Source organism: Hyperolius riggenbachi, chromosome 3 (assembly GCF_040937935.1).
Source record: "Hyperolius riggenbachi isolate aHypRig1 chromosome 3, aHypRig1.pri, whole genome shotgun sequence".
NCBI classification, from domain to species: domain Eukaryota; kingdom Metazoa; phylum Chordata; class Amphibia; order Anura; family Hyperoliidae; genus Hyperolius; species Hyperolius riggenbachi.
The window spans coordinates 307,166,822-307,191,657 of NC_090648.1; the positions used below are offsets into that span (position 1 = coordinate 307,166,822).

General features: G+C 43.0%; 1 protein-coding gene across 7 annotated transcripts in view; it reads left to right on the top strand.

The window, feature by feature from the left end:
• Positions 1-24,836, top strand: part of CAPS2 (calcyphosine 2) — a 158,932-nt gene that overhangs the window by 97,192 nt on the left and 36,904 nt on the right. For all 7 annotated transcript variants that reach the window (XR_011030429.1, XM_068276655.1, XM_068276660.1 and 4 more), the window contains 3 exons: positions 5,882-6,000; positions 12,641-12,717; positions 12,923-13,077. Coding sequence is in view for 6 of the 7 variants with exons in the window: in XM_068276655.1 (XP_068132756.1) it covers positions 5,882-6,000; positions 12,641-12,717; positions 12,923-13,077 (351 nt within the window). In the remaining variant the exon portion in view is untranslated. The remainder of the gene's footprint in view (positions 1-5,881; positions 6,001-12,640; positions 12,718-12,922; positions 13,078-24,836) is intronic.

Below are 24,836 nucleotides of genomic sequence, written 5' to 3' on the forward strand. Positions count from 1 at the left end.
ATTTTGAGAATTTTATTATGCTGCTATTACATAAATGACTAAGAGTAGCAGAATATAATTTTTTTCTGTACTTACACTGGTATTTTAACCTCTTGAGGACTGCAGTGCTAAACCCCCCTAGTGACCAGGCCATTTTTAGTAAAATTGGCCACTGCAGCTTTAAAGCCAAGCTGCAGGGCCGCACAACACAGCACACAAGTGACCCCCCCCCCCTTTTCTCCCCACCAACAGAGCTCTCTGTTGGTGGGGTCTGATCGTTCCCCCATGTTTATTTTATTTTTTTATAAATATATTTGTTTGTGTTTTTTTAATAAAAAAACCCTGTTTCTTTAATTGTCTTCCCTCCCTCCCTCCCTACAGCCAGCCAATTACGGCGATCGGCTGTCATAGGCTTCTGCCTATGAGAGCCGATCACTCTCTTGTCCCCCAGGGGGACAGCCGTGTGACTGCATTAGCTGGCCCCAGGACTTTACGCCAATAGGCGTTAGGCGGTCCTGGGGCTGCCGCCGCGGCCATCAGCGTGACGCGGTCGGCAAGAGGTTAAAGGGGCACTATGGCGAAAAATTGTAAAATTTTAAATATGTGCAAACTTAGACAAATAAGAAGTATGTTTTTTCCATAGTAAAATGAGCCATACGTTACTTTTATCCTATGTTGCTGTCACTTACAGTAGGTAGTAGAAATATAACAGAAGCGAGAGGTTTTGGACTAGTCCATCTCTTCATAGGGGATTCTCAGCAAGGCTTTTATTCTTTATAAAGATATTCCCTAAAAAGGATTTAAACAATGATGCTGGCCAGCTTCCCTGCTCTCTACACAATTTTTTGACAGTTAGACAGAGTAACTGCCATTCACTAAGTGCTTTTGAAAATAAATAAACCCCTGAGAATCCCCCATGAAGAGATGGACTAGTCCAAAACATGCATCTCCGCTGCACGCCACAGTCCCTGCTCTGATCAGTTCCCCCTTCCGTCCTGCGCAGGACGGAAGGGGGAACTGAGCAGAGCGGGGACTGTGGCGTGCAGCGGAGATCCGACCGCGGCGGTGCTGGCACACATAGAGAAGCGCTTTTTTGATCTTCAATCTGGTACGCAGATCTTTTATGCATTTTAGCAATAAATCTTAAAGTTTTTTTACACTATGCAAGTTCCGTTTTATGTCTGAAGGTGATTACTGTTGCTGTTGCTGCCCAGGATGGAGGGCTTGTATGCATAAAGCTCAAGTAAGAATCTGGTGAGTGAGACTCACAAAGGGGGTACAAAGATCCCCCTTGTTTTCCTATAGTCATTGGTGGAGGCCTTTTTATCTGCACAACTATTGAAGTGAATCACGGGGTGGTTCATAAAAGGCTGTACTGCACTATATCCTGTTTTTTACAGGGAAATTCTATACTCCGGCTGGGAGGTCAGGATTGTGATCGCAACTTCTTTTGGTGGATTGGATCAGTGTTGCTTTTGTCAGATATCTACTACGTGCTGTAAGTGACAGCAACATAGGAGAAAAGTAATTTATGGCTCATTTTACTCTGGAAAAAATGTACTTCTTATTTGTATATGTTTGCACATATTTTAACCACTTAAGCCTAACTGGACGAATATATCCATCCAGATAGACTATGCTGCTGCTGCTGCCTGAAGCACGCAATTGTGCACGCTCCCGCCGCCTGCCGTTAGCCCCCAGATCAATAAGTGGGAATATAGTTCCCATTCATCGATCAAAGTCCCGGCAGAAAAACCGACGGTCTCTTATCAGAGGCCGTGGTCTTTCTGTGTAAAAAAAAGTTTCCCTTCCTCTTTCTAGTTCCTAGAAGCGAGATTGTTCGCTTCCAGGACTTTTTGACTGTGGCCAAATAGTAAAACTACACCCTCATACTTATTTTAATATATAAATACTTTATATTACATTTAAAATTAGCTGTTTACCTCCCACACCAAAAATTACTCAAATAAAATTTTTAATAAAAAAAAATAAAAAAAATTACATTTAAAAAAAAAAAAACATAAATAGTTACCTATGGGTCTAAAATTTTTAAATATATATGTCAAGAGAGTATATTAATATAATTTTTTAAATGATAAGCTTGTAAATACTGATGGACGCAAATTGAAAAAAAAATCACCTTTATTTCCAAATAAAATATCGGTGCCATAAATTGTGATAGGAAAGATGACCGGCACCATCCATATATTCATGCTCTTTTATTTTTCATATATCATACATTGCAGCAGTGAAGGCAACGTTTCAGGGCAACCACCCCTTTGTCAAGCTATGCTGTCAATGCTCAAACTGAATACATGACATATACCTCTATTTATATCCCAGCAAAAGCCTCAAATAGCCAATTATATGATTCTGGCTAATAACTAGCCGATCATATCAATACCGCCTCATGCGGACCTGATGGGGAACTAACATGGGTTACATGCTATTGGAGAATTCAAACTGAACTGCCCACCTCCTCTTACCTCTCCACAAGCCGCCTCCACCAACACATCCACATGCGCCAGGTTGTCACAGCCGTACATCCGACCAGGCCGCCGCTCCGGCGGACCTGATGGGGAACTTGCCTGTGTGACGCGCGGCGCGGGGCTAAGCCCCCCCCCCCACATCTCCCTAGCGACGACAGACGCAGGCGTTACCCAGAATCATATGATTGGCTATTTGAGGCTTTTGCTGGGATATAAATAGAGGTATATGTCGTGTATTCAGTTTGAGCATTGACAGTATAGCTTGACAAAGGGGTGGTTGCCCTGAAACGTTGCCTTCACTGCTGCAATGTATGATATATGAAAAATAAAAGAGCATGAATATATGGATGGTGCCGGTCATCTTTTCTACTACTAAGTGATCTGGAGTGCAGCTGGATTCACCGTGGCACATCCACCTTTATCTATTTGAGGAGTGCTTTGCTACTACAATTGATAAATTGTGATAGGGACATAATTTAAATGGTGTAATAAGCAGGACAAATGGGCAAATAAAATACATGGGTTTTAATTACGGTAGCATGTATTAATCTCAAACTATATTGGCCAAAAATTTAGAAATAATGAATTTTTTCCATTTCTTTCTTAATCTTCCTGTTAAAATGGGTTTAGGGTAAAATAATTCTTAGCATAATGTACTACCCAAGGAAAGCCTAAATGGTGGCGGAAAAAACAAGATATAGATCATTTCATTGTGATAAGTAGTGATAAAGTTATTGGTGAATGAATGGGAGGTGAAAGTTGCTCGGTTGCATAAAGTGAACAACGCTGTAGGCTGAAGTGGTTAAATTGTACAATTTTTCGCTATAGTGCCCCTTTAAAGATCAGACTGCTTGACGTTTGAATAATATGGAATGATAATACAAATATAAAGATGGACAAATATTTTTTTAACACCACTGCAATTGGCGTCAGCAATGCAGTAGCAAATGGAATCAATAATAGGATGATAAACAAAGTCCTGAGAGAGGTTTGAGCATGGAGCTCTTCCAGATGTGTACCTTGATTAGCACAACATGCTTCTTTCCCTTACATTTCATCTTTATGAATGTAATATTTTTCTTAAAACCATGGGAAGCTGGTAGTCTGACTTCTTGATATGAAACGGCAGGAAATTAAATGGTCAATCTTATAACATTTAGCTTAGTATATTGCATGGTAGATATGAACAAAATGTTCTTGACTGCATGTCCTGGCAGTAAAACCAGTTAGCTCAGGGGACTGCCAAACTAGACTTTGAAGTGTGAAAACTGCTTCTACACAGCCTAACAGGGATTCATTGCAGAACCATTTTTTTGTTTTCATTTGTATTACTTCACCTGGAATTGCTTGTGAAAGTTTCATTGATTATTAGTTTAAAGTGTGTATACAGACTGCCTCTTGGTATTGTCTGTTTGCAGTCCTGGGTACTTGTCCTATTATATTGTCACATAACATTACTGGAAGCCGAAGGGACAAAGGAGTGGTTAAGAAAAAAAACAATCTAGAAACTTGAATTACGATGGAATGAAGGAAGATTGATGGCTTTCCAAGTTGAAGTTGTATTAGCTATTGAGTAAGCATGAAGGTTATTTATTTAAATTTGCTCTATTCTCACAAGCTGTCGTCATAACGGGAAAATGAATACATTGCTGTTCAACAGTTTGTCATATTCAATCATGTGCAGAACTCTAATTTTTAATTCCTCTGCTTTAAGAAAAGATAGAGAGATGGAAATGTAATATGCTATGTCAGTATAGATTATACAATTTGCAGACCTGCCTAGCTAATTGCAACTTTCCTATCCTGATTGTCACTTCAACATCTTTTTAGGTTATACATTTTGCCCAAATGTGGTTAATCAGATAATTACTATCAGACTCTATTTTTCCTTGTTCCCTTACATAACCGTCATAAGTATGGAACTGTATTGAGTATGTTATTGCAAGCTAGAGTATTTGACAATATCGAATTCCCCTGTACACCCTCAATTTGGACTGGTGAGTGGAATCCTGGGAATTTCCTGCCTGTTAGCTGTGTAAAAAGTGTTATGGCATGGTAAAAGTCAGTAGTTGACTGGAGGTATGTTGTACTTTGTGATATAGCGTAGACATTAGTGTTTAAAGTGAACCAGAGAGGAAGCACCCTCATGTATTTTACCATATATATCAGTGGGAACATTAGAGAAAACACCTACCCTGCTCTCTGTTTCATTCTTCACTGCTCACCCTGCTTATTATCAGCCCTGATAAAATCCAGTACTGAGCATTCAGTCTGTCTTTGCACAGGAATCATTATAAGTGAGTAATTATAGCAGAGCCAGAATGGGGCAGGCTTGGGCTTGAAAAGACATCAGAGAAGACAGACTCAGCTATAATAATTCCTGAGCAAAGCCAGACTGAATGCTCAGTCGGGGATTTTATCAGGGCTAATTAGAAGCAGGCTGAGCAGTGAAGAATGAAACAGAGAGCAGTGTAGGTGTTTTCTCTAATGTTCCCACAGATATATATGGTAAAATATATGAGGGTGCTTTGTCTCTGGTTCACTTTAACATAGCTTAGTTTTTTAATTGCTCTGAAAGATAGATTCTAGGGTTTGCAGTAAAGGGGTTAAAGGTACCATTAGCAGTAGAATCCAACAGCTGATTGATTGCGATTGATTGTTTCCGATTACCGCAGTAATCACTTGAAACAATCGGTTGTGCCTATTAATTGCCACCAGCAGAGGGGAAAATCATAAGCCATCCTACCTGACTAAAAGAATTGTACCAAAATTTGGATCGATGGAACGATTAATAGAGTAATTGTTTTTCATCACTTGCACCATACAGTCAAGCATTCAGGATGTTATGCCGTTAATGGGCACCTTTAGGCCAACCACCCATTGCCACATTTTCAGTATGCCACCTCGGTGATCAGTGGAGAGGAACTGTATTAAACAGAAGGCCTTTAAAGCAGCAGTAAAGTTATTTTATTTGGTTTGGAGTCAAATGAACAGTGTAGCGACACACGAAATTACAGGTCGGTGTTGAGAGGTTGCCAAGATGGTAGGTGCCGGCATGGTGTTAGGTAAATGCTAAGATGGTGTTAGGTGGTTGCCGGGATGGTGTTAGGTAGTTGCCAGGATGGTGTTAAGTGGTTGCCAGGATAATGTTACCAGTATGATTTAAAAGGTACAGGCAGAACATGCAGACATGGTATGGTTCTTGCATTCTTCAGATACATTTAGCTCAGTTTAAGTTGTTCAGCTGTGGGATTCATTTTAGTGAACTGCTAATGGAAATAAAACCCCCTTTACTAGTATATTGAGGTGACTGATTCAGTTTACATAAGGAACCATCCACTGACCCAACTTAATACTTTTGATTAAATCATGTGTTAAAATAATTACTATTAATATTCATATATTTCTTGCAGGGAGGAAGCCTAACTTTTCTTACAGCAGAACATCAAAGTCTATCAGAAAGCTTAAAGAAAAACCCGATACTTACCATTCGCATCACTGCCATTGATGAGGAAGCAATGAGGTCCTTAAGGTAAAAAAATATATATATATTTTTACACAGAAAGAACAGGCATTGAATGGTACATATAATTGTAGAAACTGGTAAAAGAGTCTAATAACTTAATTTTTACCTGTGGGCATACTGTATTTGGAAATGCCTGTACTGTTCCATTTCACCAGCGCGTCTGCTAGAACAGTATTTTATTCCATATAAGGAAACTGTAAGACCCCTTGGAAATTCAGCAATGTACCTGATTTTGTTAGCAGATGGTCTCAGGCCCAAATATAACTGAATATTGCAGAGGTAGATATAAGCATACCAGGAAATTTATTATCACGTTACCACTTGAATTTGTGCTGACATTCCTTCCAAAAACCCAGATCTATGTATGTTGCTGCAACTACTTTGAGTAGCTTTAAGTGATTTTTATAAAGGTAAGAAACAAGAAATGGATCACTCTAAAGCTGGGATGCCCAACTCCAGTCCTCAAGGGTGATATCCATACTGGTGTTAAAGAGAACCCGAGGTGTGTTTAAAGAATGTTATCTGCATACAGAGGCTGGATCTGCCTATACAGCCCAGCCTCTGTTGCTATCCCAAACCCCACTACGGTCCCCCTGCACTCTGCAATCCCTCATAAATCACAGCCGTGCTGTGAGGCTGTGTTTACATCTGTAGTGTCAGTCTCAGCTGCTCCCCCGCCTCCTGCATAGCTCCGGTCCCTGCCCCCGTCCCTTCCCTCCAATCAGCAGGGAGGGAAGGGATGCAGGCGGGGACTGGAGTTCTGCAGGAGGCGGGGAGAGCAGCAGACTGACACTATAGAGATAAACACAGCCAGCTCTGACAAGCTGTTTGTCAGCAGCGTGGCTGTGATTTATGAGGGATTGCAGAGTGCAGGGGGACCTTAGGGGGGTTTGGGATAGCAACAGAGGCTGGGCTGTATAGGAAGATCCAGCCTCTGTATGCAGATAATATTCTTCAAACCCACCTCGGGTTCTCTTTAAGAATGAACTGAGGAATGAAGAAATGTGTTCTACTTGATGACCCACACCTTTCCTGATTCAGTCCCATCAATTAATTTGAGCTGTGCCAAAAGTGTGTTAGGACCTCAGCCCTCAAAGACCAGAGTTGATCATCCCTGCTATAAAGTATAGGTATGTAGCACTGACACTTCAGTATAGTATTTGGGTAATATGAAACGCCTATTTACTTGGAAATGTGACATTGAGCTCAAGCAGTAAAAAAAGAAAAAAAAACTTAAAGTGACTTTATTTTAATTTTAATCATTAAAGGTTTTTTTTTTCAAGAAAATATGAAATATTACATATTAATTGGTCGTCCTGGTTTGACTGAAAATCTATGAAAGATTCTTGTTGTCCTGCTGTGTAGTAAATAGACACAGCCTTAGTGAACAACAGGACTTAATGATCACTGAAACAAGTTAGGATTGAACATTCATATCTCAAGTCTGCATGTATAAAAGCATTATTTTTTTCTGAGATACATTTAATTAGCACAGAAGAAGCCTTGATCTTTCACCACTTATAGATAAACTGTAACCGTAAGAATTGAACTTCATCCCAATCAGTAGCTGATACCCCCTTTCTCATGAGAAATCTATTCCTTTTCTCAAACGGATCATCAGGAGGCTTTATAAGGCTGATTTTGTGGTGAAACTCCTCCCACAGTGTGATGTCAGCGCCTCACAGCACTGAGGTACTGACATTACACTGTGGGAGCCTTGTTGCATTGTGGGAAATAACAGCTGTTTCCAATGGCCAAAAAAAATGCGAGCAGCATCTCCTTCCAGTGACATCACCTGCCAGCAGTAAAAATGTCAGAATGTAAATCAGGGAGAGGAAAGATTTTACAGTAAGCAAACAATTACTAAATCATTTATACATAATTATTGTAAAAATTAAGCACTTTTTTATTACATTATTTTCACTGGGTTCCTCTTTAATTTTTCACATCAAATGAACCTTTAGAACTGCATTTAGGGTGATGTTCCACTATTACATAGTTGATCCTTTGTTGGTGCAGTGTGGATGTTTTAAAACTTTTGGCTTTACCCCTTGGAAGAATAACTCCTCTTGATTGAGGCGTAGCTTCCTTTGTTATACTGAGAACTTTAATCCCTCCAAACCCAAATCTCAGATTGACCTGGATGCCATTGCTGAGCCCTCACAGATTTGCCTATTTAGTTTCATCAGTTTCCCCTCATCAGTCCTTTTGAAGATGCCATTACAGTGTTATTCTAATGAGGATGAATACCAGGGTCACGCAGTACGTCAGTGCAATATACATGGTTCAGTATAATATTTTTCAACCCACCTCAGGCTTATTTTATGGGGTTAATTCAGACTGACTGATTGGTAGCTCACACCATCATTATTTTCTGCACCTAAAACAACTAGCACAGTACTTGCTTGGGCCAAGCACCTGAAGCAGACTCTTTGATCATAATGAAATCATCATGTGTGCAATGAAAGATTCCATGAGCAAGAAATCATTTTCACCATATCATTTTCACTGCCATCTGACTGAGAACAGAAAAAAGCTGCAGCAAAAAACATGGTGATAGGGTCCACTGTCACTGAAATGCAGCTCATGTGCCCACAAATTGACAGTTCACCATTCCTCTCTTAGGGCTGTTTTGATGGTCAGTGTTTGAGTTGGGAGCAGGATTCCAACACTTTGGTTTCAGAAATATGTATTTGACAAAAAGGTGGACAAGTCGAAGCAAAAGAAGGAATATTTTGAAACTCAAATAAGATTACTTCATTTCAGGTTTAGGCACATGCTGTGTCAACGCTATATGAGTTGGGTGAGTGGACTAGTTTAGCTATATATTATCTATTAAGTACCTGTGTAACATCTTAATACAATTCTTTCAAGATATTGAGCCTGCCTTTCCCTAGATTACCCCTCTTGGCTCTATCACAGCTGGGCCACTCCACTTCATTGCATTACATGGGTATATAGTACTTGAAGTCTCTGCACTGTGTGAACCCATTCTTTGACACTAAAGAAGTTTTCCAGTTATGGGGAAATTGGCATTAGTTCTTTGATGGCCTAGCTCACGGATGTCGAACTCCAGTCCTCAAGGGCTGAGGTCCTTTCACATTTTTGGCACAACTCAAATGAATTGATGGGACTCAATCAGGAAAGGTGTGGGTCATCAAGTAGAATACATTCTGCCATTTCTCAGTTCATCCTAAACACCGGGATGGATATGGCCCCTGAGGACTGGAGTTCAACATCTGTGGCCCAACTGATGGCCAATCTGTCTCCACCACCACCCTCCTCATATCCTCATGCAACTGTGGCATTTTCTGACTTCTTTGACAATACGTATCTGCTTTTTCTAAGCTAGTTCCATGCTAAATGTCAATCCCTTGCCCTCTAAGGTGGCAAAGAGGTATGGGGAGCATAACTCGATTTTGCTCCGTATACTAGATTTGGGATGCGTGAATATTCCCAATTGCTCTGATACAGTATAAAGAATTTGCGTTATAAGAAAATATGTACAGTATTATTGCATTAAATTCCAGATATAGCAGGCATATTCCATATATATGTTTTGATGTTGTAACATAGCCCAGCTGCCATGCCTTTGGGCTTCTATTTCCTCTATTTATAGAGCATTGAGCAGAACATTTGAGCTGTGCAGATTATATTGAATCAGAGGCTTACATGTGTCTTTAATGGCATTGTCTGTCCGTACTTATATTGTAGTTTCCATTTTTAGAATGTGGCAAATAATACTGGTTCCCTGTTTTCAGAGCACCTGCATAATTAATCTAATTACTTCAATAATTACTAGAACTTGGAAAGCTCAATGACCAGACCAAGATATAAACAGACTTTTGTACTAAATTATAATGTGCGCTGCTGACAGCCTAATACCGAAGAGCTGAGGAGATCAATAGTAAAAGTAATGTACTATAGACAGAATCATTTTTTACTTTGCTGTAAACAATGATTTACAGCAAACGGCACTATATATTAATGTGCCACCTGATTCCCAATGAAGTTTTTAGCTCTATGCCGCAGACATTTACAATATGATCAACGAACTGCAAACAATTTCTTATAAATAGACCTTTTACTGCTTTGAATGAAGACATAGCACAAACAAATGTTAGTGACTGTAGAATGGTTTAGTAATGCATTTCAAAGTGTTTCTGAAAACAGACATCAAAAACCACTTTAAAGTAGCTGGACTGCAGGGAAATGTAAATAGATAGTTTATATTAAGGAAGAGAATGTCCTCTCCATGTTTGTGCATGTTTTAATGGCATCCTCAGAGGCAAATCCACCCTTGCTGGCCAGCAGAGTTCATTGTTGGGGTTGGCATCTACAGGAATGTCATCTGAATTGAGCAATGAATGTAGAGGAAAGCAAGGGACATTCATGGCACATGTTAGAAGAGTAGCAGGAACAGCTTTCTGTTTCTGTAAATTGGTCCCTCTGGAGATTCCATAGCAGTTCAAACAAATAGCAGCTACTGCACAGGAAATTCTGAAACAAAGCAGACAGCACTGCAATGTGAAGCTGTGTTCACATGCCAGATTTTCATCACCTGAAAGGATTAACCATCATTAGCTCATGTGCTAATCTGGTTTATATATGGGTGTCCAAAGACCCGGGTACCTTCCTTTTCAGTGGCCTGCCAAAATACTCAGTCAGTTGCTGTTGTGCCCGCTGCGGGATGCCTCCAGGAGTCCAGATCATCTCCCCCCCCCCCCCCCCCCCCACACACACACACACACATGTATAGGACTGATTGTCCCAAGCAGCCTTTCTGTACATTAATTGTGGGTAAACTGGTACTTATCCGTTAGCCGGGCGCATCCGGCAGGTGGCGCTGTTGTAGCGAATTTCATTCATGCTTAGTTAACGTAGTGCTGTGTGAATGGAAGCGCCGCAGGTGGCGCAAATTACATTGATACGGCACATCGTCTTCTTCTCCCACTTTGCCCTCCTCTGGCTTCTATACAATGCTGGCAGCCTGCGGGGACATGCGTCTCCGCCCAGAGTCGTTCGTCGCGGAAGGGAATCCTGTTTGTTTTCTTGCGACGAACGACTCTGGGCGGAGACGCATGTCCCCCCCCCCCCCCCCCCCCCCCAGCTGCCAGCATTGTATAGAAGCCAGAGGAGGGCAAAGTGGGAGAAGAAGACGAAGAACAGACGAAGGCGGCGGCTTCATCTGTTACATTGCCGCCGCCTTCATTTTAATTGCAATAAGTAACAGTTCCGGCCACTTGAAATACATATTAGTTCCCATTAACACCGTTATTGTTATGTGCCGTATCAATGCAATTAGCGCCACCTGCGGCGCTTCCATTCACACAGCACTACGTTAACTAAGCATGAATGAAATTCGCTACAACAGCGCCACCTGCCGGATGCGCCCGGCTAACGGATAAGTACCGGTAAACTCACCTGAAGCAAATGCAAGAAATTGTTTCAGGTGAATTTTATACCAACTGAGTATTTTATAATGTTCTTTGTTAAGTGGTCAGGGCTGTGGATTTTGTATTTTGATAACCTTACAACATTCTTAAAGGATACCACAACTGACATGTGACATGTACAGATGAGATGGACATGTGTATGTACAGTGCCTAGCACACAAATACCTATGCTGTGTTCCTTTTTTTCTTTCTGTGCCTGAAAGAGTTAAATATCAGGTATGTAAGTGGCTGACTCAGTCCTGACTCAGACAGGAAGTGACTACAGTGTGACCCTCCCTGATAAGAAATTCCACCTATAAAATACTTTCCTAGCAGAAAATGGCTTCTGAGAGCAAGAAAGAGATAAAAAGAGGAATTTCTTATCAGTGAGGGTCACACTGTAGTCACTTCCTGTCTGAGTCAGGACTGAGTCAGCCACTTACATACCTGATATTTAACTCTTTCAGAGAGAGAAAGAAAAAAAAGGAACACAGCATAGTTATTTGTGTGCTAGGCACTGTACATACACATGTCTATCTCATTATGTCACATTTCAGTTGTGGTATCCCTTAAAGAATAAGGGAATCCTCTGAATAATCCTTAGGCTTTCCCTGTCCTCCTGCACTGGCCCGTTCCAGCATTGTCCGCTCTGAAAAACCGCATGCGCAAGTGGAATGAACCCGATCAGGCCTGGCTTTTGATGCAGAAGTTTGAGCAGGTTTGCACTACTGCGCATGCGCAAGCCATCTGTGCAGTAGCATGGACCCAATCGGGCTCAGCTTTTTCCGGTAAAGCCTGAGCGGGTCTGTTGTACTGCACAGGCACAGTGCAGCTGGCTTTGGGGGCCTCCTCAGCGTTGAAATGGCGAGGTGGAGGGAGAAGAAGGGCTCTGGAGGAACCAAAGGCTTCCCTCTTCTGAGGTAGGTATCAAACTTTTTTATTTTATCTCACATTAAGGTGTTTTTCCTTTCATTTGCGGCACTTCTGATAGTGTAATGTAGTTTGTAGCCTCCAAACCCCATTTTTGCACCACCATGAGTGCTATAAATTGAGGGTTAGTGTGGGTTACAAGTTAGGGAAGGTGATAGATTATCTGTTACACTACAGATCTAGCTGTTGGTATGAATCCGTGCTCAAATTACTGCATGCCTCTTTTAATTATAAAGCTATGCAGCAGGTACAAATAATTCTTATGTTTCAAAATGTTTCAGGGTTATGTTTGAAGAGAAAACAAGTGAGCATGGTGTTCACTGGCACGATGAAGATGGCTTTCTTTTAGCAGTACGTGGTATGTGATCACTGTTCATTTCCTGTCAACAACGTTAACCTTCATTTGTCTGAAAGAAAAAGTTTTCATTCCCATGTACTGCTGAGGTAGTGTGTCATTCATTGCCTGACTTCACATTCTCTTTGTACCGAATTGTGGTTTTAATTGCTGAAAGGTTTAAAAGAAATTATTTATGACCTGAAAAAAAATATTTAATCTTTTATAGACACGATGAAAGAAAAGCTGAAGAACAGAAGCGTTCGAACTATAACAGGTTTGGGGAAATACTTCCGACAGCTTGATAAAAATGGAAGTGGATGTTTAGGGAAAACAGAATTGAAGCAGGCTCTGAAAACCTATCATTTGGAGGTGCCTGAAAAAGTACGCAATACTTTAAAAAGAATATCTGTTACTGTTATGCAAATTCTAAATGTTTTTAATTTTCTTTGCTTGCTAATATTATGTCAGGCTAATGTCAAAGAGGAACTAAAGTGAAAATGAGTACAATTACATTTTTTTTTACAGTATTCATTTATAAATGATTTAGCCAGTGGTTACCAGTTGTAAAATCTTCCTTCACCCTGATTTACATTATGAAATTTATCACAGGTGGCAACATCTTTAGTCCTGTCAGGGGATCTCTGTAGAATGTTTTTTCCCGAGGGTTCTAAAACCAGTAGAAAACATGTTTGATTAGAATGTTTGGGGGGGGGGGGGGGGGGAATTTCATAACTATACAGCCAAGACTAAGCATCACTTGGAGGGTGGGGTTGCATTCAATATACAGGAATATATAGATATAGGAAGTGCTTCTCATGTTGAAAGGTGGCCTTACATTACTTTTTGGATCAAGGTAGAATTGATTATGTTCCATTCTGTTCGTTCAATGAAAATTGGCCGATATCTGGTCGAATCAACCAATTTACTCGATCAGACAGGATGGAAAATATTGGTAGATCGTAAAGGAATCGGCTACTGTTCACATGATTTTTTTTTGTTTTGTTATACTTTTGTTTATTGAAATATTTTTTAATATAAAATTGTACTTTGTGTTAAGCATTACTTAACACAAAGTACAGAGTAAAAATATCTCAAGTAGACAGGATTATGTGCATACGTTGTTACTGGTTTGATTATAGACAGGTAGTAAACAATCAATGTAAGAAATAAGACTCCATGTAGTTTAGGGGTCTATTTGAACAGGGTTGAAAAGTGTAGATATCCAAACCGAGGACGAGATATCAGGGTGGTCCTATCTAATTTGTGTGGTGCCAAGTATAGGGTATTGTGAACTAGGCGGATATAGCCTGTATTCGAGAACGTATAGATTCTGTTAACCAAAGATTCGATACAGATGAACCAAAACGGGTCACACCAATGAATGATAGCTATATTAGTGTAGGCCTATAAGTGGTGAATGGGGGAAGGATCCTAATGGCCTACATGCGCAGTGGGGATTGAAGAGGGTGAGTGCAAGGGCTTAAGGAGTAGGGAGTGACGGGGTGAGAAGCCTAGAATAGAGTGGGCCGACTTCTTCCATACGGTTGGGAGAGGTCGGGTTGGCTGATGTACCAGGATTCCCATTGGGTATTAAGGAGGCATGAGGTCAGGGCAGAGCCGGGACAAGGTCCTCCAGCACCCAAGGCTGAGACACCAAAGTGCGCCCCTCCATTCCTGCCTCCCCAGCCATCACACACTGATTGCTATTAGACTAAGAGGCACCACAGGGCCCACAATCTCCCCAACACCTTAATATCTAGTTATCTGGCTTGCAGTCACTGCCATGTATCCCCTTTTCTTATTTCTTTCTGCTTCAAACACAATTAGGAATGACAGCTGAATGAATTCTGCGCCCCCTCCTACACTGCGCCCTGAGGCTGGAGCCTCTCCAGCCTATGCCTCGGCCCGGCCCTGGGTCAGGGGAAAGTGAGGACCAAGGGTTCCAGACCTTGTGAAAGTGCGATTCAGTGCCTCTTAGAGATGCAGTCATTTGTTCCATTTCCCTAGTCCATTCTATCTTAAGTTTGACGTCAGATAGTGTTGGGGGGGGCAATGTTTTTCCAGTGAGTAGCTATTGCCAGGCGTGTAGCTGTTAGAATGTGGGTGATCAACCGTATGGTGTGTCTTGGAATGTCTGGGGGGGGGGGGGGGGTTTACCCAGAATCATGTAGAGAGGGTCGAGAGGCACTAGTACCCCTGTTTTTGTCAGGATGAGGCGCTGAACCTTAATCCATAGTGGGGAGACTAAGGGACAGGACCAGAAGATATGTTCCAGAGTGCCCTTTTGATTACAGCCCCTCCAGCAGAGGTGGGAGGAGTACTGTTCACATGATTTAACCACTTAAGACTATCTGGACGAATATGTTCGTCCAGATAGGCTGTGCTGCTGTCAGTGTGCGGTGCGCGTACGCTCCCGCCGTCCGCCGTTAGCCCCCGATCAATGAATGGGAATATAATTCCCATTCATCGATCTAAGTCCCTTTCAGAAAAAACGACGGTCTCTTATCAGAGCCCGCGGTCTTACTGCGAAAAGAAAAGGTCCGCGTCCTCTTACTAGTTCTTGGAAGCGTGATCATATGCTTCAAGGACTTTTTTGACTGTGGCCATCTTGTGGCCAAATAGTAAACTACACACACATGTATTTTTAAATAAATAAATACATTGTATTACATTTAAAAATTAGCTGTTTACTTCCCACACCAAAAATTACCCAAATAAAAATTTTAATGCAAAAAAAAATTACAATTAACAAGAAAAAACAACATAAATAGTTACCTAAGGGTCTGAACTTTTTAAATATGCATGTCAAGAGAGTATGTTAATATAATTTTTTAATTATAGGCTTGTAAATAGTGATGGATGCAAATTGAAAGGCACATAATTAAAACAGTGTAATAACCGGGACAAATGGGCAAATACAATACATGGGTTTTAATTACGGTAGCATGTATTAATGTAAAACTATAATGTATTAATGTAAAACTATAATGGCCAAAAACTGAGAAATAATGAATTTTTTCTACGCGCGCGCACGCTAGAAGACAGGACCTTTATGCCAGCAGGAAAGGTATCAGCTGATCAGGACGATCAGCTGATCTCAGCGGAACTCCTGATTGGCTGAGTGGCTGGGGACGGCGCTGCGGAGCGCTGTAGTATATATAGATTTTGCTTGTCTGTTGCTGGTTGTCTGCCGTTGCGAATACTTACGTGTGAGCACTCAGAGTAAGTCGTATCGTGTAGTGTAGTCAGTGTAGTCAGATCCTACAGTGTGTTAGAACCAGGTGGACCTGGAAATTCACACTTAGCCAGATTACGCTATTGTTATACACTGTGTTATACTTTAGACCAGTTCCAGGGTGTTGAGACCAAGGACCTCACACCCAAGCTTAGGATTACTGTGTCATTGCTGTGTTATACCTTAGACCAGTTCCAGGGTGTTGAGACCAAGGACCTCACACCCAAGCTTAGGTTACTGTGTTATTCTTTAGACTAGTTCCCGGGTGTCGAGATCAAAGACCTCACACCTCAGACTAGGATTGTGCTGTATATCTGTTATGACCATTTGCTCTGTCGACCTCTCTCTTGCTATCTGATTCGGTACATCTGCCTATCTGCCTACCAGTTGCCAACCTTGCCTGTACCCGGTTACCGAATCAGCCTTCTGTCTTTGTACCTTATCTGCTTGTGTGTTACAGACCTGGCCTGCCCAACCCTTCTGGCTGTCACTCATCCCTTGAGTGTTCAGTCTGTTTGTACTACCCGTGACACTATTCCACCAAGTGTCAGTTAGCTGCAAGGACCTCCTGCTCCTCAGAGAGTCCTTCCTGCAGTACAGGAAGGACTCTCTGAGGAGCAGGATGCAGTTCCAAGAGCAGCATGCAGTTCCAGGGTGTTGAGACCAAGGACCTCACACCCAAGCTTAGGTTACTGTGTTATTCTTTAGACTAGTTCCCGGGTGTCGAGACCAAGGACCTCACACCTCAGACTAGGATTGTGCTGTATATCTGTTATGACCATTTGCTCTGTCGACCTCTCTCTTGCTATCTGATTCGGTACCTCTGCCTATCTACCTACCCATTGCCAACCTTGCCTGTACCCGGTTACCGAATCAGCCTTCTGTCTTTGTACCTTATCTGCTCATGTGTTGCCGACCTGGCCTGCCCGACCCTTCTGGCTGTCACTCATCCCTTGAGTGTTCAGTCTGTCTGTACTACCCATGACACTATTCCACCAAGTGTCAGTTAGCTGCAGGGACCTCCTGCTCCTCAGAGAGTCCTTCCTGAAGTCTAGCCAGGGGCCTCTATCCCATAGGAGTCCTCTGGCTGCAGTACAGTCTGATTCCCAGTTTACCAGGGAATCACTGGCTGCCAGATTATCTCTATCTCCTCTCTTAGGAGATAGTTCCTGTACAGCTAAGGGCCACCTGCTCCTCAGGTGGTCTCTGGCCAAAGTTCTCTGTGTCTCCCGCCCCACGGGAGATAGCCTACAGTTGCACCAAACACTTACACTCTATTAGGTGTCCAGATGTTAGTCATACTTGTATTATTGGTGATTCTGCAGATCATCCATAATCAGGTATACATCTGTATTGTTGATGATTCTGCAGATAATCAATAATCAGATTCTCTCTGTGTGCTGACACCAATCGTTACACCTCCAAAGAAAGAAATGGTAGCGGAAAAAACAAGATCTAGATAATTTCATTGTGATAAGTAGTAATAAAGTTATTGGCGAATGAATGGGAGATGAAAGTTGCTCAGATGCAAAAAATGAACAACCCTGTGGGCTTAAAGAGAATCTGTAACGTCAAAACGTCCCCTGGGGGATACTCACCTCGGGTGGGGGAAGCCTCAGGATCCTAATGAGGCTTCCCACACCTTCCTCCGTCCCTCAGGGGTCTCGCTGCAGCCCTCCGTACAGCGGTGACGTCAATATTTACCTTCCCGGCTCCTGCGCAGGCGCTCTGATGGCTGTCGGCTCCGAAGTAGGCGGAAATACCCGATTGCCGTCGGGTCTGCTCTACTGCGCAGGCGCAAGTCTCTGGCGCTTGCTCAGTAGAGCGGACCAGACTGAGATCGGGTATTTCCGTCTACTTCGGAGCCGAAAGCAGCCACAGTGCCCCCGCTGGAGCCTGCAAAGGTAAATATTGAATTGACAGTCGGGTCTGTCGGCGGCTGTTCGGAGGGCTGCAGCGAGACCCCCGTGGGACAGAGGACGGCGTGGGAAGCCTCATTAGGGTCCCGAGGCTTCCCCCACCCGAGGTGTGTACCCCCCAGGGGATATTTTTGATGTCATAGTGTCTCTTTAAGTGGTTAATCAACACAGAATACATTTTTGGTTCAAGAGTATGGCGACACAACATCGTTCAGATCAATAGTGAAGGAGAATATGATCTCCCTTGCAGTTGGTGGGCCACTAGTCAATCAACTTTCGATCAGCCACATTGTAGTTGATGGCCCAATTAAGTCGATCACTTAATCGCTCAATAAAAAAAAATCAAGTAATGTATGGCTACCTTTATTCACTAAGTATCAATCAGTCCTAGCTATATCATGATAAAAGTCCAAGGTCTAGACCAGGGGTGCCCACACTTTTGTGGCATGCAAGCTACTTTGAAAATTGCAGAGTCCAAGAGATCTACGAACATTTCAAATGCTTCCTCCCATCCCCCCAATCCTTTCCTCAACCCCCCTCCTGACCACCACCACAAAATATATATTGCCCCTGCATTCACTCTTATATAGTTATTACAAAATGCCTACCTAGAAAGAAAAAGCTACATACACACCCACAGCCGTTCTGTCTCCACTCCTTATCTCTCCTGTTCGGCAACCGAGTGGCTGAAAATAATGATGTCTGACCTGTGAGACATCGCGGAAGTACTGTGGGAACTGAGGGGGCGTGGCCATATCGCTGTGCACACAACTCACTGTGCACAGCCTGGAAGGGAGGGGACACTGTTTCTCCCCTTGCTCTTCCCTGACTGGCTGTGTGCTGCTCTGCAGAGCAATTTGATGGAACACAACTGCGTTGAGAGTCAGAGTGTGGACGTGATCTACCCTGCCTGCAGTCCTTTCGCAATCTACCAATGGATCGTGATCGACGCAATGGGCACCCCCAGTCTAGACTTTTGCTACTTAATTGAAGACTATTTAAAAAAAAAAATCAGACTGGTTTTCACTCATATTCCCTACTGTTCTCTATTTTTGGTAAATCGTGCTTTGTGCATCTGCTGCTTCTGCTCATTCTGTGTGCAGAGGGAGCCAGTGCTGTACTATCAGAATAACAAAATGCTTGTTTTAACTTGGGGGATGCATTTTATGCATCATGGAGCTTTTCTATAATTATGCCTAATTTACTTGTATGTTTATTTGTTTCGGGTTTTCTGTCGTGTAATGTAGAAACAATATGTTTGTTATAAAACATTGATTTTCGTTGTGTTAAGAACAGCAATTAAATAGGTATCATTACACTGTGCTTTCTAGAAACAGAAAATGCTACTTACGTTTGCTTTTGCAGTAGCCTGATTCTTAGAGTCCAACGACTGCAGCCAATCCAGCTGTACTTAGAGTTCCATGGATTCCACCAATAAGGAAAGTAGCAGCAACAGAATGACATACTGTCAGAAGCAAGATACAACAGCTTCATAGGCTCCTTTAAGAATTTAGGCAAATAAGGAGGGTTTCATGGTTTCCCAGAAAGGTTTGGCCTGAGGCAGGGCCATCAAGCCTTTAATATTATTGTTATTATTAGTATTATTTATATAGTGACTGACATCTTCCACACAGCGCTGTTCAGAGTATATTGTCTTGTCACTTAAAGAGGATCTGTAACATCAAAAACATCCCCTGGGGGGTACTCACCTCGGGTGAGGGAAGCCTCGGGATCCTAATGAGGCTTCCCACGCCCAGGGCCGGTTTAAGCAGCAATGGGGCCCCAGGGCAAAATAAACCTGGGCCCCCCCCCCCCCCAACATATACCCCAGAACAAAAATCGGCATTAGGGGACCTTTTTTGCAGCTGGTATAGTCAGGGTGTGAAGTCCCAATCGGTCGGAGCTCCACATTCTGGCTATCCCAGCCTGCATGGGGGACAAGGGGTTAAAAAGTTTCAGGAGGGGGGACCCCACATAATTTTTTTAAAAAAAAATTCCCACACTCTAAACATAAAAAAAAATTGGGAAAATAGGAAAAAATGCCAGGGATCTTCATACATCCATATTGCGGCTGTATAGCGATCCCTGGCCAAAGCGCTGCGGCTGCGTATAGACCCCCTGGAAACCCCGTCAGGAAATTTATTGCGCTTTCGTTTGATGCATGTAAAATTACACTACCGTTAGGTTTGCTACTAAAAGTGACATTTACCGCATTGAAAAGTATACTTTTTTCCTTCTGAACTTTAAAATCGATTTTCTCAAAAACTATAAGGTCTTTTTGAAAAATTGTTTTTTCCTCTTATTCCTAATGATCTCCTTAAAGGGAAGGTTCAGGGAGGGTGGGTAAAAAATAAAAATCAAATTCCACTTACCTGGGGCTTCCTCCAGCCCGTGGCAGGCAGGAGGTGCCCTCGCCGCCGCTCCGCAGGCTCCCGGTGGTCTCCGGTGGCGCGCCCGACCTGGCCAGGCCGGCTGCCAGGTCGGGCTCTTCTGCGCTCCAAGGCCCGGAACTTCTGCGTCCCACGCCGGCGCTCTGACGTCATCGGACGTCCTCCATGCTCTACTGCGAGAGTCGGGCGCGCCACCTCCTGCCTGCCACGGGCTGGAGGAAGCCCCAGGTAAGTGGAATTTGATTTTTATTTTTTACCCACCCTCCCTGAACCTTCCCTTTAACATATACTGCAAATTTAGGGTTTCTAGCATTTGAGGTGGATTTGCTATTAACCATTAAAGTCGGCAGGTTTTTAAATGTGTATTTTTTTTTCCTTTGAAACTTTAAAATCGATTTTCTCAAAAACTATAAGGCCGATTTGAAAATTTTTTTTTCCTCTTGTAGCCACTGGGGGCCCCTACAAGCTCTGGGGCCCTGAGGCAGCTGCCTCCTTTGCCTTAATGGTAGCGCCGGCCCTGCCCACGCCGTCCTCTGTCCCACGGGGGTCTCGCTGCAGCCCTCCGAACAGCCGGCGACAGACCCGACTGTCAATTCAATATTTACCTTTGCAGGCTCCAGCGAGCGCGGTGGCTGCTTTCGGCTCCGAAGTAGACGGAAATACCCGCTCTCAGTCGGGTCCGCTCTACTGCGCAGGCGCCGGAAACTTGCGCCTGCGCAGTAGAGAAGACCCAACGGCGATCGGGTATTTCCGCCTACTTCGGAGCCGACAGCCGTCAGAGCTCCTGCGCAGGAACCGGGAAGGTAAATATTGACGTCATCTTGTACGGAGGGCTGCAGCGAGACCCCTGAGGGACGGAGGATGGCGTGGGAAGTCTCATTAGGATCCTGAGGCTTCCCCCACCCGAGGTGAGTACCCCCCAGGGGACGTTTTGACGTTACAGATTCTCTTTAAAGAAAACCTGTAATGGAAAAAACCCCTCTGGGGGATACTTACCTAGGCAGGTGGAAGCCTCTTGAACCTAACGAGGCTTCCCCCGTCCTCCTCCCTCCCTCTGTTCAAGTGCCAGGGACCCCCGAAGTGTGGCGAGGTAAATGTTTACCTACCGCGATCCTGCGCAGGTGCACTAGCTGCTCTTCATTCGGAAATACCTGAACCCGATCAATCCATTCTACTTTGCAGGCACGAGTCTTTTTGCGCCTGCGCAGTAGGGCGGATACGATCGGGTTTGGCTCTTTCCGCCTAGCCCGAACGAAGAGCCACTGCTGCGCCTGCCCTAGTTCCCAGCGAGGTAAATATATCATCCCTGGTCAAGCTTTTCGGGGGAGGATTGGGGGAGTATTCAGAGAAGCCAGCGCTGGATTCCCTGAACCTACAGGGGAGAGGGAAGCCTCATTGGGACCCCGAGGCTTCCCCCTCCCGAGGTAAGTATCCCCCAGAGGTTTTTTTTTAAATTAGAGTCTCTTTAACTGTCCCTCAGAGTGGCTCCCAATCTAATCCCTACCATTGTCTTAAGTCTATGTATGTATTGTGTAGTGTATGTATCATAGTCTAGGGTCAATTTAGGGGAAGCCAATTAACTTATTTGGATGTTTTTTGGATGTGAGAGGAAACCGGAGCGCCCTGAAAAAACTCACACAGACACAGGGAGTACATACAGTATGAACACCATGCAGCCCTAGCTGGAATTCAAACTGGGGACCCAGTGCTGCAAGGCGAGAGTGCTAACCACTACACCACCGTGTTGCCTTTTAACTGTTATCTTTATTACCTTTTTCAGTCAGGCAAAGAACAGTTATGGTCTTGTCTAGGAGAGCTCATGGAGAAGCATGTGATTTGTTTGATCAGCTTTTGCCAAAGAGGAGCTGTCGCGAAAATCTTAAAATTTAAAATACATACACATAAGAAGTACATTTCTTTCTGAGTAAAATGAGCCATAAATTACCATGGCCGGACTTGGACTTCCCAGTGCCCTAGGCCTGATATCACCAACCGCCCCCCCCCCCCTCCACACACACACACACACACACACACACACACACACACACACACACACACACACACACACACACACACACACACACACACACACACACACACACACACACTCAGGGTGCATACACAGGCAAGTGCACAGACAATTATTTTTTTTTGAATGTGTACAGCATCTTTGTGTTCAGCATCTTGCAAAGATTTCTATCTGATGGGGAGTTCAACTCAATAGAGTAGACTGTGTAGGTATGGCTCTCATACTACATGGAAGGGGGTAAGATTGGTCTGTGATCATTCATTTTCCAAAGACAATTGTCTGATGTGTGTATGCACCTTCACTCAATATCATTCTGTCCAACACCCTGACTTAAAGGGAACCTAAACTGAGAAGGATATGGATTTTTCCTTTTAAAATAATACCAGTTGCCTGACTCTTTTGCTGATCCTGTGTCTAATACTTTTAGCCGCAGCCCCTCAACAAGCATGCAGATCAGGTGTTCTGACTGAAGTCAGACTGGATTAGCTGCATGCTTGTTTCAGGTCTGTGATTCAGCCACTACTCCAGCCAGAGCCGGGACAAGGTCCTCCAGCACCCAAGGCTGAGACACCAAAGTGCGCCCCTCCATCCCTGCCACCCCAGCTGTCACACACTGATTGCAATTAGACTAAGGGGCGCCACAGGGCCCACAACCTCCCCAACACCTCAATATCTAGTTATCTGGCTTGCAGTCACTGCTATGTATCCCCTTTTCTTATTTCTTTCTGCTTCAAACACAATTAGGAATGACAGCTGAATGAATTCTGCGCCCCCTCCTACACTGCGCCCTGAGGCTGGAGCCTCTCCAGCCTATGCCTCGGCCTGTCCCTGACTCCAGCCAAAAAGAGCATTAGGACTGCCAGGCAACTGGTATTGTTTAAAAGGAAACATCCATATCCTTCTCAGTTAAGGTTCCCTTTAAGGGGCATACACACATCAGACTATAGTCTTTGGAAAATGAAAGATCACAGACCTATCTTACCACCCTTCATGTAGTATGAGAGCATTTCTACACAGTCTATTCTATGGAGCTGAACTCCCCATCAAAAAAAAAATCTTTGCAAGAAGCTGCACACACAGATGCTGTACAGACACAAAGATCAGTATCTGCAAAAGATCTGTTCCTGCCAAAGATCCGTTCCTGCAAATTGCATTCATAGTCTATGAGATCTGCAGATCCTCATACACACCTTGTTTAACTTGTTCATCTGCAGATCAGACAATCATCTGCAGATCTGAAAATCCATCCTGGTAGATCTGATCTGCAGATGAATGTCAGTTAAACAAGGTGTGTATGAGGATCTGCAGATCTCATAGACTATGAATGCATTTTGTTAGGAACGGATCTTTGGCAGGAACAGATCTTTTGCAGATAGTGATCTTTTGTGTCTTATCAGCATCTTTGTGTGCAGCATCTTGCAGAGATTTCTTTCTGATGGGGAGTTCAGCTCCATAGAATAGGCTGTGTAGAGTATGGCTCTCATACTACATGGAAAAATTAGTAAAATTAGTCTGTGATCTTTCATTTTCCAAAGACTATGGTCTGATGTGTGTATGCACCCTAATGATCACTTGTTTGCAGGAGGAAATGCCTGTTTTAGTGACTCTTGTATACCTATGAATGTTTTATCTCTAAAAAATGATGAATGATTGTTTTTCCTGTCAGAGCAGTGAGTCCCTAATGCCTGGTACGCACCAGATAGATGGGTTGAATCGATTTTTCCATCACTTATACAAAGTCGATTAGAAAAATTATCAGAAATCTGATTGGACCTGTCAGAAATAATTGATTCGACCCGTCTATCTGATGGGAAATTGCATGGTGTGTACGAGGCATGAAGTAGCAGAGCAGCGTTCATCTCCCTCTCTGCTCTTCTGTAATCACAGATCTGTTGCATTTATTTTCTATTATTTATTGTACTGATTCTTTCACAGGTTTTTTTTTACTGTTTGCCAACACGGTACAAATATATACAGTGGGTTGCAAAAGTATTCGGCCCCCTTGAAGTTTTCCACATTTTGTCACATTACTGCCACAAACATGCATCAATTTTATTGGAATTCAACATGAAAGACCAATACAAAGGGGGCCAAATAATTACGCACACCCCACTTTGTAGTTATTTATTTGTAAAAAATGTCTGGAATGATGTATGATTTTCGATCCACTTCTCACATGTACACCACTTTGTATTGGTCTTTCATGTTGAATTCCAATAAAATTGATGCATGTTTGTGGCAGTAATATGACAAAATGTGGAAAACTTCAAGGGGGCCGAATACTTTTGCAACCCACTGTATGTTTTTTTTTTTTTAATTTTTAGTGTATGTTATTACTTTTGGTATACAAAACAGAATGTAACAATACAAAAGTATACAACAGTACATTTGCAATTATAATTATAGAGAAGTTGTCTATCTCATACTACTGCAGACAGTACTGCTGCCTTAAAATGAGCCAGCAAGGGGTTAAGATTTAGCTTAGAAGGGGCTGTCATAAATCTCTCTAAGGAAAAAAAAAACGTATCTTTCTGTTTAAGATTTACAATCCAGGGGGAGAGAGGAGA